The 17900-nt window shown below is 45.8% G+C and overlaps 1 protein-coding gene across 1 annotated transcript in view; it reads left to right on the plus strand.

The window, feature by feature from the left end:
* Window positions 1-17900, plus strand: part of RYR3 (ryanodine receptor 3) — a 525783-nt gene that overhangs the window by 321815 nt on the left and 186068 nt on the right. The window contains exons 26-31 of the mRNA XM_053224214.1: window positions 624-829; window positions 1413-1587; window positions 9390-9598; window positions 11492-11667; window positions 13028-13064; window positions 14798-14961. Of these exons, the coding sequence (XP_053080189.1) occupies window positions 624-829; window positions 1413-1587; window positions 9390-9598; window positions 11492-11667; window positions 13028-13064; window positions 14798-14961 (967 nt within the window). The remainder of the gene's footprint in view (window positions 1-623; window positions 830-1412; window positions 1588-9389; window positions 9599-11491; window positions 11668-13027; window positions 13065-14797; window positions 14962-17900) is intronic.

Here is a 17900-nt window from a genome sequence, read left to right on the forward strand (position 1 = left end):
CCAGCATAGCTGAGCTTTTGGGGATATTTAGTCACAAAACCGAGAAATCTTTATTTCTCTTATTTACCAAACACGTGACTCTCAGCTTACTTTTGGGCCAGGTCATCTCATCTCTAAATTGACTTCTACAACTCATTAAAATCACCAGCCACAACTGATGAACATGTCATTGGGATCCCAAACCCATTGAGGGACTAGAGGCAAATTAGGTCACTATTATAAGTAATGAAGAGGATGGGTTTGGAGTAAGACAGACCTGGGTTCATATCCTTACTTTCCTCCGTTTATTGGCTCTGTGACTTTGAACAAGTAAACCTTTCTAAGCCTCAGTTTTTCATCTGTGGAATGAAGAGCATATTAACTGACCTCATAGAATTGTTGCTGGATATCGTTTCTAAAGGATCTACCAGAAAGTAGTCACTCAGTGAATGTACCTTGTCTTCTGATTAGTATATGATGATCATAGTGATGATTGTATTATGAACAAAATGCCATTTTGGGTAGCAGGAGGTCTGTCAGTCTTTGTTGTTGTGCAATTCCTGTAAGGAATGCTACCTAATTATTAAAGGCCTGTGTTCTCTCTTTACTTCCTGTTCCCTCTACTCCTTTCCTTCTCACAATAGCTGACCCAGCTGTGGAGAAAGTCAGCATAGATAAAATTCGATTTTTCCGGGTAGAGCGGTCTTACGCAGTGAGATCTGGAAAGTGGTATTTTGAGTTTGAGGTGGTGACCGGAGGAGACATGCGCGTTGGCTGGGCCAGGCCGGGCTGTCGGCCCGACGTTGAGCTGGGAGCCGATGATCAAGCCTTTGTGTTTGAAGGCAGCAGGGTGAGTCTGGGTCGTGTCCACATGTCCCCAGAGTTTTTCTTCTCCAAACATTTCCTTAGCAATTGGAAGTTCTGAGTGTCTAAATCTCTGGCTTCAAAGTTAGTCACCACCGTCACTGGCTAATTTAGGTCATTGAGTGATCATTACCTAGTGATCGTCACTTTGCTTTTTGCTCTGGTATAGGGGAAGACTATACACCCAAGTTCCTTTCTGTAACTTCCATACTTGCCCTTGAACTTGAGCCCATTGCCTCCATTCTGAAGGAGGTTCCCAGAACACACCGCAGCTAGTATGTGAGGAAATCTTACCACTTTGTCCTCGAGAGAGTTCTGTTTGCTGTCATAGCTGATTGGGTGTTGGGAGACTCTGGCTACCTTTTCTGATGAGCCTATGTAACTCGGTTTCATTTATTTGTAAGACAGATCATTCCTCCCCGTGAGTTGTCCCTGGTAGAGAGGTGAGTACTTTGTAGAGACCAGGTACCACTACCAGTTAGGAGAAATTGCTCATGGAGGCATTTCTTTAGCTGCATGGGGGCTTTTAGGACCTCCAGTTCTCTAAGCTCTGGAGTCTTATTTCCTAGGGCCAGCGTTGGCATCAAGGCAGTGGGTATTTTGGACGTACGTGGCAGCCAGGAGATGTGGTTGGATGTATGATTAACCTTGATGATGCTTCAATGATCTTCACACTGAATGGGGAGCTGCTGATTACCAACAAAGGCTCTGAACTTGCCTTCGCTGATTATGAGATTGAGAATGGTAAGTCTACCATCTACCCCCCTCCCCGTTCCAGCTCCATGAGTTCACGGAAAATCCAGGGAGAGCTGGGTGAGCTCATCTGCCTCCTTATTTAGGGTGGGCCATCCTTTACATATTTAAAACCCTGGTGGTGAAGACTAACCCATTTACTGTCATTTTTGAAGAGTCAAGAGCATGGCAATAGTTGGTATAAATATCAGTTCTGAACTTCCACATAAATTAAGAAGCTCTCCTGTGATTCCCTGTCCTGCAGCATGGCATGTTAAAGTTTCCCAGCGTTACAAACGAAATGCTAATTGCGTGTGGATTCATGTCCCTGGCAGAATAAAAAACACAGTGAATTAAAGAATTGTCCTTTCATTCTGATTTGAAATGTCAGTCTGCATGTTTGTGTAATTGAACTTGATGCTTTGATGAGAACCATTGAAACACAAAAGTTGGGCATAGCTGTTCCCTTGAATGAAATATAATTTATTTTGAAATTCAAACATGCTCTGAAACCCAAGCACAGTTGCACTTATTAAAGGCCCTGAATAGACGTCAGTCAGAACGGCGCTTCCAGCTACATAAAGGAGCAATTGGCGCTTACTTCCTGTCTGTTTCACTACGTTATATGCAAACGTTGGCTGCATATAGGAGAAGGAGCACTGGACTCTGAGTCAGCTGACTTGCTCCTAACAAGCTGTGGCTCCCAGAGAGTCTCGGCTTGACGTCTCTGGGCTTCGCTGTCTTCATCTATACCAGACAAATAGACGGTAAGAAGTTCCAACATCCTTCCTGGATATAAAATTCTACAGCAGTGACTTAGTGCCCGCTGTACGTACATCCCTATGCTTGACGCTGTGTCACTGCCATCTTCATGACAGATGGGGATGAGGCGGAGTAGTCGAGAAGGTGGACTTAAGCAGAGACTCCTCCTGTCTCTGCTGCTCTCCACTTAGGACATCTGGGGTGGACTTAAACTTCATCTCCCTCTCTCTAAATGATGAGGGCTCCGGCTGGCTCTAAATTTCCAACACTATGCAAAAAGAAACCTTTTCACCAAGAAAGCTAAAAAGAACAGAACTACATAGGTGAGAGCAGCAGAAATACGTGTCACTGTATATATATAATAAATAAATATTCTCTACTTGCAGAGTTTTTAACAATCTCTACTAAGAGTTTTTTTTAAACAATTCTCTACTAACAGAGTTTCTATAAGTCACTTTCATGATTTTTTATGGACACCTCTTTTCTGTACATAACTGTACTCTAAGAGAACTTCAAAGATTTTTCTAAGAGCCACGTATTTAGGGAAACAGAAAGCTTGCAATTGAGTGTATTTTCCTAGAAAGACAGGATGACTAAAGCCAGGTGGGGTCACATTTTAATGCCTGCCAAAAAGGTTTAAAATCAAGGCCTTAAAGATTCGTGGTTTTGGAGACATTGGGGAAAGAGGTCACCAGCAGAAAGAAATGTTTCTGTGCTGGTTCAGAGGCAAAGCAGAGGAAATGGGGACGTGGACCTGAGGGCAGGGTAGAAGATCCGCCTTCTGACATGATTCTTAGAAAACAGATACCTGCCTGGTACCCACTACATGCAGTGCTCTCTTCTTGAGGCCAGGAGGAAAAGGAAGAACTAGGAGATTGAGACTCATCCCCTAGGAAAGTAGCTCGCTAAGGTAGACAGAGTCCAAGGATGAGGAAACTTGTCCTGGCTCTACTGTGTATGAACTAGGGGAGTTTACTTACCTATGAGGCTTTGGCTCCACATAAGGAAGGGATAAGAATCTTGTGTGTTGTTCAGTTAGACGTGAAGCTCAAAGCCTTGCCACTCAAAGTGTGGCCTACTTGTTAGATATGCAGGATCTCAAGCCCCAGACCAGGCCTAGTGGACCAGAAACTGGTGGCAACAGACCCCAGTGGTTTGCATACAAATGAAAGCATGAAAAGCAGTTGTCCAAAATATATAAAAATGCAAGCCATAGCAGTGTTAAGGGGCTCATTTTCTAGTTGTAACAATAAATAACACATAACTCTGAAAAGATAATAATTCAAGGCAGTAGGTTAGAAATGGCAAACGATATCTAATACAGATGGCAATTCCATAAATGCATTAAAACTGGATGTTAAATAAAGAATATAACAGATGCCCACCTCAAAGGAGCCAGGGTGTTCCCCTCTGGGAATATAACTGCAGTAATAATAATAGTGTATGAGTAGTGTGAGTAATAGTGTGGGATCAGGAAACTTCAGGAAAGGGTGGGAAAGTTTGGAAGATTTGTGTATGGAATTTATAAAAGACGAAACTGGAAAGATAGAGAAGGTACAGAGGACAGTCTCAAATACCAAGACTTGGTATTTACATTCAAGAAATTTGTGCTGTCTAATCTGGGCCACGCACCCTTGGACTTCACTCTCTGGGGCATGGGAGCTGTTGGAGGCTTTCAGCAGAGGAATACTGTAAAGAAGAGGGATGTTTGAGGGTAACTTTGCTTTTAGAGATCATCTGTGTTGTATTGAAAAAAATGCCTCCTGGACCCTTTGTGTACAGGGACATGATCTGACCTTCAGAATAACAAAGTCTATTATTAGCGAGCTATTTTATAATAGAATTGTACATATTCACATATTATGCTGTAATATTGTATTGCACTTTAATAACACAGAGACAAGGTTAATTGGAAGGCTCTTTCACTTCTGTGATGGCTCAGGAGTCTGAAGAAGGACAGTTGAAAGGAAGTCGCCCTGCCATTCTTTGATAATAATAGTCCAGAGGCCTAGAATAGTCCTTATAGCATCTCTCTGCTCTCTGCATAAGGGGGAAAGAGGCAGCGATTCTTGCCTGGAGCTGTTAGGAAAAGCATCTGTTGAAAACAAAGCATTTTGTACATGGTATCCCTCCATAAAGCAAAATCCCCTATGTGCTTCTATTCTGGTCACCAGCATCCCAGCCTTGATTCAGGCCTTTCCCAAAGTGAGAGTTGTGCTGGTGGGAAGTTTCCCATCCTTTGGCGAAAGAGTAGGGACAAGCATTCTAATTCATGGCTGTTTTCCTCTGGCTTATTTATAAACTGTTACCTCTGTCCTCTTCTGCATTCTAAGAGTTGATATACTCTTATCTGCCTCATTAGAATTGTCCTCATCATTGTTCCCCACTTTGATCCCTGCCTTGGACCATTACAGCTTTCAGCATTGTCACCTAATAGCATCTGAAAACTCAGAAGCTTCCCTGGTGAAACCTTTGCGATCAGTCTTCTCTTTTATTCCATTTAGAGGAGAAGAAAATACAATTCTGAACGTCCTGTTAGACCTCAGAATGTGGCATCTGAATGAGGCTTTACTGCCGGTCCCCTGTGCTGCCTCTCTGCCAGGCACTCCCCTGAGGGACAAACTGCTCCATTAGAGCTTCGGTGTCTGCAGGGACAGCCTCCCAGGCTGTTCCTGCCATTGGCCCATCAGGATTTAACAGATCCCCCAGCTCTGCTGGCAGCTCTTTCCGTAGGTGGCTGATGAAACCTACCTGCGGGAGGCGTCACTGCCATCCACATGCAAGCCACATTGGTGCCAAGGGGCCCCTGCCATTCTCTCTCCAGATGGGTGCTATGGTTCTGAAAGTGGTTGGAGCAGGGAACGTGCAGCATTTGCTGCAAGTCTCGTGACTACCTCCGAGCTGTCCTTGGACTCCATCTTCAGGAGGCTTAGCAAGAAATGAAAACGAATGGGTAAAACACAGGCTACTGTGGTGAGACTCTCAGAAACACCCAGGAGGGGCCTGGGCACTCACCTAACCAGCTCTTTCCACGATCTCGTTTTTCCTTTACTGTTAGTGAGCTGCTCTCGTGTCTTTCCACAGCTTTAAAATGGATTGACACCGGGGCCATGGTTTAGATTTTCTAGGGAACCAGTTTCTTTCCAAGGTCCTGAATAATTGAAACATGCCCCCCTGGCTCTCCCTCTTTTTAATCACAGAAGTAGTCAGGAGGCCTCGTGATACAAAACTTACTGGAACCTGGAGTCCTCGGCAGGATGTAAATGTCTGTGTTCTGGCATTCCTCTCCTGGAACAAGAACTCCATGCATATCCTGGTTCAAGATAAGGCCATGTGCAAGTCTTCTCCTCCGACCTTTTCAAAAACGTTACCACATTGCATCTATGATGCTGCATATGTGGAGGGGCATTTCTTTTCCCCTTTATTTTTCTGTCCACTTACTTCTCCAGTCTCATTTGAAGCTAGGGGTTAACCGAGTTGTGTGCAAAGCACAAACCCTTGTTTGTGAGAGTCATTGCTCACTCGAACGCCATGTGGCCTTACCAAATGGAACTTGTTATCCAGATTTACTCCAGGAAGCCATGTGGCCTCTTCAGAGGTAGCCCTTTTTGTGTAAGGAGCCTACAGTGGTTGGTGGTTGTGGGTCTGCAGTTGCTTTATCTAGAGGCAAACTGCTCAACTACTTAACACTTAGGAAAAGTAAAGAAAAAGTCACAAAGCAAGTTACTATAGATAAGAATTAGAAAGCCAGGCATCCTGGCCTCAGTCCCAATTACTTGCTCTGGACCGCTTCTCTGGCAGCTTTTTTCACATGCTGGCTCTGCATGCTTACCAGGTGACAGACCTCGAGCAAGTTACCCAGTTTGCTAAGCCTCGGTTTCCTGTTCTGCAAAATGGGCATAACAGTGAGCCGAATCAGCAGAGCGCTAAGCCCAGTGCCCAACACCTAGAAAGTATTTGATAAACATTAGCTGTTGTGGTTTGTCATCGTCCCCCCCTTATCTACCAGGTAGAATTAGAAAGTTACATGACATTGTAATGCCTCATGAAAAGGACTTTTCAGGAATGGAAAGATCATCAACTAGAGCCTCTCAGCCAGGTGGAGGGAACTGATTCCCTGGGTTCAGTTATCAGCTGAATATATCAAGTATTCTTCCCCCGGAGAAAGTGCTGGCACCTTATGAGGATTTATCTTTGCTCTTGGTCCTTTCTCGGTTTTCTGTTTTCTGACCCAAACCTTGGACTTAGCTTCTTTTCTGCTGTTTTGCAGAGCTGTCGTGGCTATGCCCACTTGGTCCCATGAAGGTGCCCAACAGTCTTTCCCCCACTGCTGTCACATCCATGACCACTGTGGCCATGCCTTCTCTCGTGCTCTGTTCAGCTGTCCCCTGTGTAGAGGGCTGTTGCCCTGGAGGGATGGGACTCTGCCCTGGGATATGGCTGCTATTTAAAGCTGGGGCACTCATCCCTTGGAACATTCCCCCCCTTATCTTGCACACTGACTGGCAGCTGACCTATGAGTCAGAGTGTGTGGGATCTTGTCCCGTTTTGTCACTTGCCCTTCTCATGACCTTGGTCATGTCCATTAGCTTCTCAAGTCTCCAGTTCTGTCCTCAGTAAAGTGCTGTCTGCTTTGCTGGTAGCTTAGGAATGGGGAGAAGCCCAAGCCCCACAGAAAAAAAGGCCTCATGCAAACATTACCTGTTTTCCTTCTGCATGTATCTCCCATTGCCAGTGGGTCTGTGACTAGGAAGTTACTCCTGTGGCTTGAGTTATTCCGAAGTACTCAGCCCCGCTTCTTCCCACTCAGGCTTGTGTGACTACTGCTCGTACGTTCCACCACTCAAGTCAATAGAGAAGACAGGTTTTCTTGAGATGCCCTTTCTCTGCTTGCCTCAGGGCTGTGCTGCTTCATGATCATGGCTCCAAGACCGCTATAGTGATGGTTTTCTGGGTTACGTTACCCGCTTTAGCAGAAACCAAAGTGCGGTCATGGGAGCAGCGGTGTTTTACAGCAGAACATTCACTGCTCTCTAGTCCAGTTTTGTCCTGTTTGTATACACACCTTGGGATCAGGATAGTTTCCTTCCTTTACATCTTCTCATAGTGCAAACCAGAGCCCTCTGTCTCAGTGGGGACCCAGGAAATGTTGCTAATAAGCAATGCTCATTCCACACTGGAATCAGATTTCCGAGGGTTCCTTAATTATAAACATCCCGTCTGCAGAAAGGAGATGGTTTCCTGTCGCAAAAATGCCAGAAGCATAGAACCTGTTCTGGAGGTTGCATGAGTGGGTGCTTATCTGACCTGCCCATCTACCTTCCTAGGGGCCAGGCCACTGGTGTATTCTCAGTCCTTTGTGTGTTGGAGCAGAGGCTCTCTGTATAAACATCACCCTTACTCTGCTAGCATTGTGTTAAAGCTCTTTTATTTGAAACGATATTAAATGGTATCAAATAGTGTCCTAAATGAGTTCGTAGTTTCTTAGCTTGTGCAGGATTCACTTTTCACGTATGTGGCTCGTCTACATACACACTTTGTGCCTTAGGTAATGATACATAAGCATGGACTCTAGGAGTGAATTTTGTCCTTGATGTCTATGGACAAAACCTCTTATTGTGGAATGTAAATTCTCCCAAAGTTGGCCTTTAAATTTCCCCTGAAATAAACACTCCTGTCTTAGGAGTGACATCAGTTTTCTTTGTGGGGGCTCCAGTCCCTGTGTTAGCCACCGGCCTCAGAGCCCTTCCTCCCTTGCCGAGTGCTCTAGGGATAATTAGTGCTTTCCCAGCCCTGCTGATTTGTTGGTCCACAATTATGATTTATAAATAGCCCACAAACAAGAACAGCAAACAGTTTGAACCTCTGCTTTGGAATATTCTGCATGGCAGTTTTTTAACATGATGGGATGCAGGAGTGAGCTTGGAAAGAGACCGTAGCCATAGGAGGGGAGGAAGGAACTTCCCATGGCTCCTGCTGGAAGTGTCACCTCCTGCTCGGGTGGGGTCCACAACAGCAGGCTGGGGGTATGGCAGTTTGTAAATGGTATTTTGTAAACCAACAGAGTCCTTGTTAGCATGTAAAACTTCTCAGACTCAAAACGGGAAGAACTGTTAGACTCCTCATTTCACTGGAAGGCACTGAGACGTTAGGCTATTTGCACCAAGTCCTTTAAAAAAAAATTTTTTTTAATGTTTTTATTTTTCTGAGAGAAAGAGAGAGACAGCATATGAGCAGGGAGGGGCAGAGAGAGAGGGAGACACAGCATCTGAAGCAGGCTCTAGGCTCTGAGCAGAGCCCAATGCAGGGCTCGAACCCATGAACTGTGAGCTTATGACCTGAGCCCAAGTCCGACGCTCGACCAACAGAGCCACCCAGGCACCCCTGGGTATTAAGTCCTTCTTGAGGCTTCTGGTGTTGTTTCGTTTGGGGCAGTGTTTAAAATTTCCCATGGCCTAATCTCACTTTTAACTAAAGCATAGGTAAAGAATTTTACTTATCCTCTTACTGGTTTTACTTTTCCAGCTGATATTTATTAACACCTTAAGAATAATCTAGGCCGGGGGGGGCTGTGTGGCTCAGTCGCTTAAGCGGCCGACTTCAGCTCAGGTCATGATTTCGCGGTCTGTGGGTTCCAGCCCTGTGTCTGGCTCTTTGCTAGAAGCTCAGAGCCTGGAGCCTGCTTCCAATTCTGTTTCCCTCTCTTTCTGCCCCTCCTCTGCTTGCTCTCTGACTCTGTCTCTCTTTCTCTCAAATAATAAATATTTTAAAAAAGTTTAAAAAAAAAAAGAATAATTTAGGCTGAATGATGGTTCCCCCCACCCAAATAATTTTGAACCAAATTCAGGTATCTTCCCCATACACTAGCAGCAGCCACAGACTCCGTGTGACCTCCTGTTGTTGGAGTCTGTGTGCCAGGAAGAAAGACCAAGGATGGTGTCTCTTGTTTCCTACTGGGACTCAAAGCTGTTGAAGAAGCCAGGGTCTGACTCCCTCACAGCTTCCGGGCTGGTCCCATGGGCTGAAGCAGGCTCTCCCCCACCATTCTGCAGGCTTCGTGCCCATCTGCTCTCTGGGACTGTCTCAGATCGGCCGCATGAATCTTGGGATGGATGCCAGTACCTTCAAGTTTTATACCATGTGCGGCCTCCAAGAGGGCTTTGAGCCTTTTGCTGTCAACATGAACCGAGACGTGGCGATGTGGTTCAGCAAGCGCCTCCCGACATTTGTCAATGTGCCAAAGGATCATCCGCACATAGAGGTAATGTTACACATTGTGGCTGGCCCCGGCAGGGCAGGTGGGCCAAGGCCCTAAGCTCCTGCTAATGCTTGTGTCAACAGGCGGCTGCTTACCTAAGGCCATGCCCTGGCGGCCTCCCAGCCACCTCCTCGGCTGGCGCTCGGGGCTGTGATCGTGGCCACCTTCACCGGGGCAGCTCAGTGGCACCTTACAAATGGCGCCCACCTCGCACATCCATCCTTGCAGATCAGTCCCCAAGCCTTTGGGCTACTGTGTATCCTCCAGATGTTCCTGCATTGCTGTGGCAATACCCATACAGTATCCAAAGACCTTAATTGTTGTTTTCCTGAGAGCGTTTGTTACTGATACTCGAGATGATATGTCCTAGACAGAATTCTTGCTCCTAATGTAATGTCTTTTAGACCCGGATAGTTTCTGCAGAACTGCTTCCAGCATTTCAGACCGACATGTAGTAGTTGATTACGATGCCCCCATCTTGTAGGAGGGAGTAGGGAAGAGCCAGAGGTTGTAAGGAGCCTGATGAAGGTGCTGGTTGAACATCTACGTGGCTCCGTTTGCCTGTGCCCACAGTGGTTTTTTCATGGGGGGTGAGGAGATGGGTGAGGGGGCTGATGCAAAGTCAGATAGATGAGCTCCATTGAGGCAAGATGCAGTGGCTTGCTTCCACCTGGCGGTAAGTTCCCCTAACTGACCTTCCAGTGCAAACCCAACAGGCACCAACACTTAGTCCTCTACTTGTCCCCATAGTCTTAAATAGCAGAGACTTTGATTTCTCTGATTCTTACCGATGATCAGCACCTTAGAAAGCTGGCTCATAAACTTTTGGAACTAATGAACCTGTTTGACAAACGGATGGAGTCTAGAGACTCTATTAGAACCATCTACAAACCACACGAAAATGTGTAAGCACACTCACCCCAGGATAGGAACTATTCTCTAGAATGCTTAGACCATAAGAAAAATATTATTATTATTTATTATTATTATTATTGTTGTTGTTATTGTTATTTTTATTATTCCTTAGTTTATTTCCTCTGCACCCTCCCGTAGCACACATTTTTAAAAACCCAGTTTTGATCATTCCTCCTCCAACCCCACCCCTTGAGATGCTGTGCCCCAGCACTGGGAATTTCCCCAGTATTTTTTTTTATTATTATTGTCACTTAAAAAAATGTTTTTAACATTTATTTATTTTTGAGAGACAGAGCATAAGCAGGGAAAGAGCAGAGGGAGAGGGAGAGGGAGACACAGAATCTGAAGCAGGCTCCAGGCTCCAAGCTGTCAGCACAGAGCCCGATGTGGGGCTCAAACTCAGAAATTGCAAGATCATGACCTAGGCTGAAGTCAGACGCTTAACTGACTCAGCCATCCCCAGTATTTACAGGCACTTCAACCCTTAGGCTGTGATTGGGGCAGGGCTGAGAAATGCACAGGGTGGGAGACAATCCCTCCAAGGGAGCTGTGATGTGTCTTGTCAAGCTTTGGGCTTTCTACTTTTTCCTTAAATAGCCACTTGCCCACTGACAAAGGAAATCTTTGGAAGCATCTTCTTCTTGAGCTACTTACCCCCTGACCTGAAAGGTCATCCCCAGCAGATGCCATGCTGCATCATTCAGATACCACCACCTCTGTTATACCTGTTCGCCACCCTTGATCTTGCAGAAAACCCAATGAGCGTGTTTTTAAATCTTTAATTTCTCTAGCCAGAGGCAGATCTGTTATTTTGTATGGAGCAGGATCCAAGGAACAGTGAGAATAAGGTTTGGTTATCACTGGTGACAACTTTTATAGTTCACAGAAAGCCATGACATATGAAATATCAATGAAGGAAGGAGGGACAAGGTCACGGTCAGGCCATCAGGTGTGTCAGGTAAGGACCCATGGTGTTTCCAGGTTGTGAGGATAGATGGCACTATGGACAGCCCTCCATGCCTCAAGGTGACCCACAAGACATTCGGCACACAGAATAGCAATGCCAACATGATCTACCTACGCCTGAGCATGCCTGTCGAATGCCACTCCTCCTTCAGCCACAGCCCCTGCTTGGACAGTGACGCATTCCAGAAAAGGTGAGGGCGAGGCCTCCCACTCTCAGAGGTGCTCATCGTGTGTGCTGTAAAGTTGGCTTTCCATTTTTCTGTTTCTTCCCTTTCTTTTTTTTTTTTTTAATGTTTATTTTTGAAGGAGACAGAGACAGGGCATGAACAGGGGAGGGGCAGAGAGAGAGGGAGACACAGAATCCGAAGCAGGCTCCAGGCTCTGAGCTGTCAGCACAGAGCCCTATACGGGACTCAAACTCACGAATCATGAGATCACGACCTGAGCCAAAATTGGGTACTTAACCGACTGAGCCACCCAGGCGCCCTCTTTTTTTTTTTTTTTAATGTTTACTTATTTATTTTTGCGAGAGAGTGAGAGAGAGAGCAGGGGCAGGAGAGAGAGCAAAGAGAGAGGGAGAAAGAATTCCAAGCAGGCTCCATGGTCAGTGTGGAGCCCAATGTGAGGCTCGATCTCACAGCCATGGAATCATAACCTGAGCTGAGATCAAGAGTTGGCCACTTAACCAGCTGAGCCTCTCAGGTGTCCCCCATCTCACCCGGGTACAAATGGAACTCGTGGGTAAGGTTCTGTCCACTTTCAGTCAGGTAAAGTCACAAGAATGTGTGTGTACACACGTGTGTATACATATGCATGTGTGTGTTTGTGCAGTGCATAATTAGAGGACCAGTCAAGCTAAACAGGGTCACATCTAGGGGAAAAGTTTGCACTCTTGCTGAGCCCTCTGGGTCCTTAGCCTCCTTGCAGCCTACAAATCCTATGTTTTTGGAATAGAAGGTACATAAGAGGGTGCAATTGTTGCCTTTGTGAAATTAAAAGCTTCTCAAGGCAAATACTACCGTCTTTGTATAACTGTGGCCAGTGTCCAGCCCAGCAGCTATGTGACTTAGGAGTACTAAGACTTCTTCCCTCCTGATAAGGAATATATATGTTCCTTGCTGTATTTCTTTCCTTTAATGTCTGTTTCTAATCATCGATGTATGTCTGCCTGTCTAGAGCTGTCTTGTCTGGGTTGCCTCTAGGGTTTCAGTATCTACCCAGCTTTAAACAAGTACAGCTGCTTGAAAGAACAGGACAAGGTATTGAGAGGTGTCCCTGCCTATGTTATTTCATTCTCTTCAACCGCTCCCTAGCTCTCACTTACCATCTGGGCTGAGAGACAAGAGTAACAAGTCACAGTCCTGGCTTGTGGTAGCAGATTACAAATGCACAAGTCCCAAGACCAGTTGGGATCACTCATGTATACAAAATAGTTTTCTAACCTTGCCTTCATCATTAAAGGTAGATTAACTGCCTGTCCGAATTGTGGAATTCTCTGTACAGCGGAATAACTAAAACATGGATTATCTCCTCCCCCTGCCCCCACCCCAGGAAACAGATGCAAGAAATACTCTCTCATACAACAACAGTAAGTAAATGTGCTCAATTATGGTTTTCATGATTCGATTCTTTGTTGTGCCTGGGAATATGCCCCTTACAGCAAAGATCTGTCTAGAGATCCTCCTTAATTGCCAATTACTGTGCCTTTTAATATCCATCTTGATGCTTCCAGAACACAACTCCAACATTTCTCAAATGGGGAAAAGAAAGACAGTTGTTTAGTACAAAGGAGAAGCTCCACCTGGAGCTCTAATTGGGCATCATGGTGTACTTGTGCCCAGTTGCCACCAGGGACCAGTACTGCCTTTCTGATTCAAATGAACATGGGGGGGGCGGTCCTTAATTTAATCCTCTTTTTGCTCTTGTGTGTAAACTTCTGTGAATCAACTCTCCCATGTCTCTGAGTAGTGCCAGCAATAATGTTGAAAGCAATCAAGTGAGAAGTATGAGCAGGGAATGGTCCAGATGATGGAAACTGATGTTGGTCTCATTTCTATATAGCTAGACAGTAGTCAGAAAGCAACACTTGCTAATTTCTTTCTTTCTCTCATCCTTCTTTAGCACCTGACAAAAAACATTTCTTTGCGAGAAATGCATGTCACCTCTTCTAAAAAATTTTTTTAATGTTTGTTTATTTTGGGGGGAGAGAGAGAAGAATGTGAGTGGGGGAGAGGCAGAGAGAGGGAGACACAGAACGTGAAGCAGGCTCCAAGCTCTGAGCTGTCAGCACAGATCCCAACATGGGGCTCAAACTCACAAACTGTGAGATCATGACCTGAGCCAAAGTCGGATGCTTAGCCGACTAAGCCACCCAGGCACCCCCATGGCATCCCTTCTATAAACTTATCCTGCAACCACAAGCTTGTAGGTTAACTATCATCAGGAAGTTACAGGAAGTGCAGGGTACTACGCTGTGTGCATTGAATCACCTTCCCGCTTAATTCCCACGGCATCCCCACAAGAGGGACCATATTATGCACTCTGAAACACATAGAGGACAAATGGCTTGCCCAAGGCACACAGTTAATAGCTGCTGGCGGTGAGATTCAAGCCACCATTTGACAGGCTGACCCTTTTGTCTCCTAATCAAAAAAAAAAAAAAAAAAAAAAAAACAAAAACAAAAAACAACAGGCTCCAAATAAAAGTAACTTCATTAAGAATAAATGTGCTCAATTTCACAAGGCACGTGATGAAGCAGTCACTTACCTCGTGGTTTAGCTAGTGTCATAGCGTAGTGTTACAGATAGCGATGCCAGCCAGTAACTGCTGTAATTCTCAATACTGCCTGTCGTTGAGCCTGATGGCCACACAGGGTGCCTTGGGCCACCATGTGAGCTGCTGCTTTTACAGCATCTTTTTTAAGACGTTCAAAACAACCACAAAAAATACTTTGGACGTCCCTGTGGAAGTGGAAAGGGTAGCAGAAGTTGTCAACTATTGTCTCCTGAGGGCAAGGGCAGCGCCCAGGAGAGGGTGAGGGTTCTGTGCTGGCCATTCTGAGCGGCTGCCCCTGATTTCAGCAGCAGCAGCTTCTGGGCAGAAAGTGGTAGGTTAAATGCTCGATTGTCTCCATGCAAAGGGAAAAATAGGGAAGGCAGATTCTCCAGTCAGCCTGTCCTAAGTCTGGAGTGTAGGGCAGTCCAGCTCTAGAGCGGTGTGTGCCTTTTAAGGAAAGAGGGCCACGTGGGCTCCTGCATTTGTTCTGTCATGTCTGGCCCCCCACCAGGGGCCACTCACTCCCCTCTGTGGTCTCTCCCCAGCAGTGCTACTATGCAATCCGCGTCTTCGCTGGACAGGACCCCTCCTGCGTCTGGGTCGGATGGGTGACTCCGGACTATCACTTGTACAGCGAGAAGTTTGACCTGAGTAAAAACTGCACGGTGACTGTTACTCTAGGGGATGAAAGAGGCCGGGTCCACGAAAGGTAAGGGGGCTCCCAAGCGGGCAGGGTCAGCCACCAGGCTCCTCACTCTCTCCCTGCAGCTGTCTTCTTTTCCCTTCCACCCAACACCCCAAAAGAAAGAAACATCCCAGTATCTATGAAAAAGGAAAAGTGAAGCACAGGCTTAAAAGCCTTCACTAAATAGGCAGTACTATGGCAGAAGTGTGTTAGTGAAAATGGAGGATAATTCCATCACGGTATCAAACATGACCCATGGAGGCACCTGCATGGCTCAGTCGGTTAAGCGTCTGACTCTTGATTCTGGCTCGGGTCACGATTTCACAGTTGGTGAGTTCAAGCGCCGTGTTGGGATCTGCACTGGCAGTGCAAAGCCTGCTTGGGATTCTCTCCCTCCCCTCTCTCTTCTCTCTCTCTCTCTGCCCTTCCCTCACTCGCACATGCTCGCCTGTTTGCTTTCTCTCATTCTCTCAAAATAAATGAATAAACTTAAAAAAAAAAATGACCCAGGGGTAGGAGATACAAATGGACAGCTGGGAGTCTGTGCCCCCTCTCAAACACTTCTCTTCTGTGCATTCTGGGCAAGCCCCAATTTCAGCAACATCAGAACAAGACAGAAAAACCCCTGGGTACTTGAAAGAAGTCAATTCAGAAGAAATACAAAGATGCACCACATCACATAGCAACTGACAGACTCAGAACTCCTCATCCTAAGAATGTGAAGTGTCTGAAAGCATAAAGAACATAAAAGAGATACAGCAAGTTCACGAACAATTACGTAGAGATCTTTTGGGAAAGCAGGTTTTAGGTACACTCAGGCCTTCCCCTGGTCCATTGATGGGGGAGAGGAGGGATGAGGGTTGATTGCCACCAGAGAAAGAATCTCCAGCCAGCAGTGCCCCAGAGGTGACCCAGGAGACCATGCCTTACGTCCACCCAAGTGAGACTTAATAGAGTCTTTGCCAAACAGACATGTTTAGAGATATAATAGGTTGTTTTGCAAGCTGACCTTTTTCCTTACCAAGTCAGGAACATTTTGCAGGCAGTGTTCTTTAGATGCTACCGGGTCATCAAACACTGGTGACCAGAAAGGTCACTTATAATCACTGTATCGTGCAGGACCATTGTGGGTAGGTGGTTAAGAGCACAGACTCTGGAAGCAAACTGCCTGGGTTTTAAACGGAGTTCCAGGACGTCCTGGACCATTTAGCCTTCCAGGGCCTCAACTTCCTCACCTATAAAATGAGGATAATAGTTTCAGTCTCATGGAGTGATAGGAGGATTAAATGAGGAAATACCTGGAAAAATGCCTAAAACAATGTCTTGACCCAGGGACTGAATAAACACATTACATTACTACTATTACCAGATGTCTTTTATACATTACAAGACCCAGAATAGATGCTACAAACAGCATCCAACATCTTGTTGGGTTGGTAAGGAAAGCATTTGAAAGCAGTTGACTGAAGTCAGAAGACTTTGTTCTTGAGCCAGAAGAACAAAAAGCTGACGTGTCCATCCCAACTGGGTTTATTACTCGAGTTTGCTGATGGTGCCACACCACACAGATGACTTCACTTATCTGAGCCTCAGTGACAACATTTATTTTGAAAAGTGACTCGTTAGCATCTGGAGCAAGACCCAGTAGATAGTTGGTGCTCAGTAATTCTTAGTTTTTTGTCCTGCACAATAAGAAGTAAATACAGGAACAATGTCCGATGTTTTGAGGAATTTCAAATTTGGCCCCTTTAAAGTATGACCGAAGCATGTCACTTCACATTCCCACCGCTTCAGTACGTTAGCAATGGACTTCTGCAGTAGGCATCAATGTACTTGGGACTCTAATCACTGAACGGCAGTAATAGCATGGCTGAAGTTTAACCTGTATGGAAATCTCGCCGTGACTGTCACTCGTTGGAAGGGGCAGTTTGTACTGGCTCTGCCTGAGGGGCATTCACACTGAGAAACTGGCCCCACTGGTCCCCCAAAGGAGAGGGAGTAGGAGAGGAGGTGAGCGTATGTTGACAAAGGGGATTTCTGGTCTCGGGGGAGGAAATTATATACTTCTAGAGCTGGAAAGAACCTTGGAGAATTCTAATCAAAGCTTTAACTTTCCAGGGTCAAATCAGGTTGACCTTAGGTGTTTAAAGGGACTGCATTAAAGCAACAGGTAGAGAGTCATGCTCTGGTTTAGCCTGAGAAAAAGCACTTTATAGTACTTCAAACAACTGATTCCTTAGGCATTGTACATCAGGGCTGGGCTTAGTAGAAGGAGACCAAATCATCTGTCTCTTGCCCACAGCCACGTTGACGGGCTCTGAGAATCACCTCTGCCACTAATTTCTCCAAAGCCTACCCAGGATTTGAAATCTTTTAATTAAGGAATCAGGCTTTGGAGCCTTAGTGCCTTTCTTTGGTTATTACTATTGGCTTTTGAATATAAATGCCTGTGATGGAGTCTACACTGTAGGGGTAGGTAGACAGCCAGCTAAGAAAGGCACCCAAGCTGGTAGTTGGTGAAGAGTTCAGGGAGCAGAACTCCAGGGTAGGGCCAGGTTGTGTAGGTCAAGGACGTAGTTGGGCATCAGACCACTTGTGACCTAGTTTGCAAGCAAGCCTGGGTCTGCCATCCTAAGGAATGCGGGCCTGAGTTTTCAAGTGTGTTACAGCCTTTTTCACTGACACTGCAGAGTTTTGTTTGTGCCTCTTATACCAAATCCCTGTATAAATCTTTCCATGGTGGTCACCTTCCCTGTGCCCCCATCTCCCATCTCTGAGTTGGGAATACTACCATCCCCATGATCCATTTCAGAAAGGTGAATTGACGTTGAGCCGGGAGACAGTTACCAAAACACCGTGCTCTCTGGACCAAAGTATTCTGATAGATTGCCACATCCTTAAATTGAGTGGTCATGTCTGAGAAAATTAGGATGAAGCTGGATGAATGTGTTTAAGAAAAAAAA

Source organism: Acinonyx jubatus, chromosome B3 (assembly GCF_027475565.1).
Source record: "Acinonyx jubatus isolate Ajub_Pintada_27869175 chromosome B3, VMU_Ajub_asm_v1.0, whole genome shotgun sequence".
NCBI classification, from domain to species: domain Eukaryota; kingdom Metazoa; phylum Chordata; class Mammalia; order Carnivora; family Felidae; genus Acinonyx; species Acinonyx jubatus.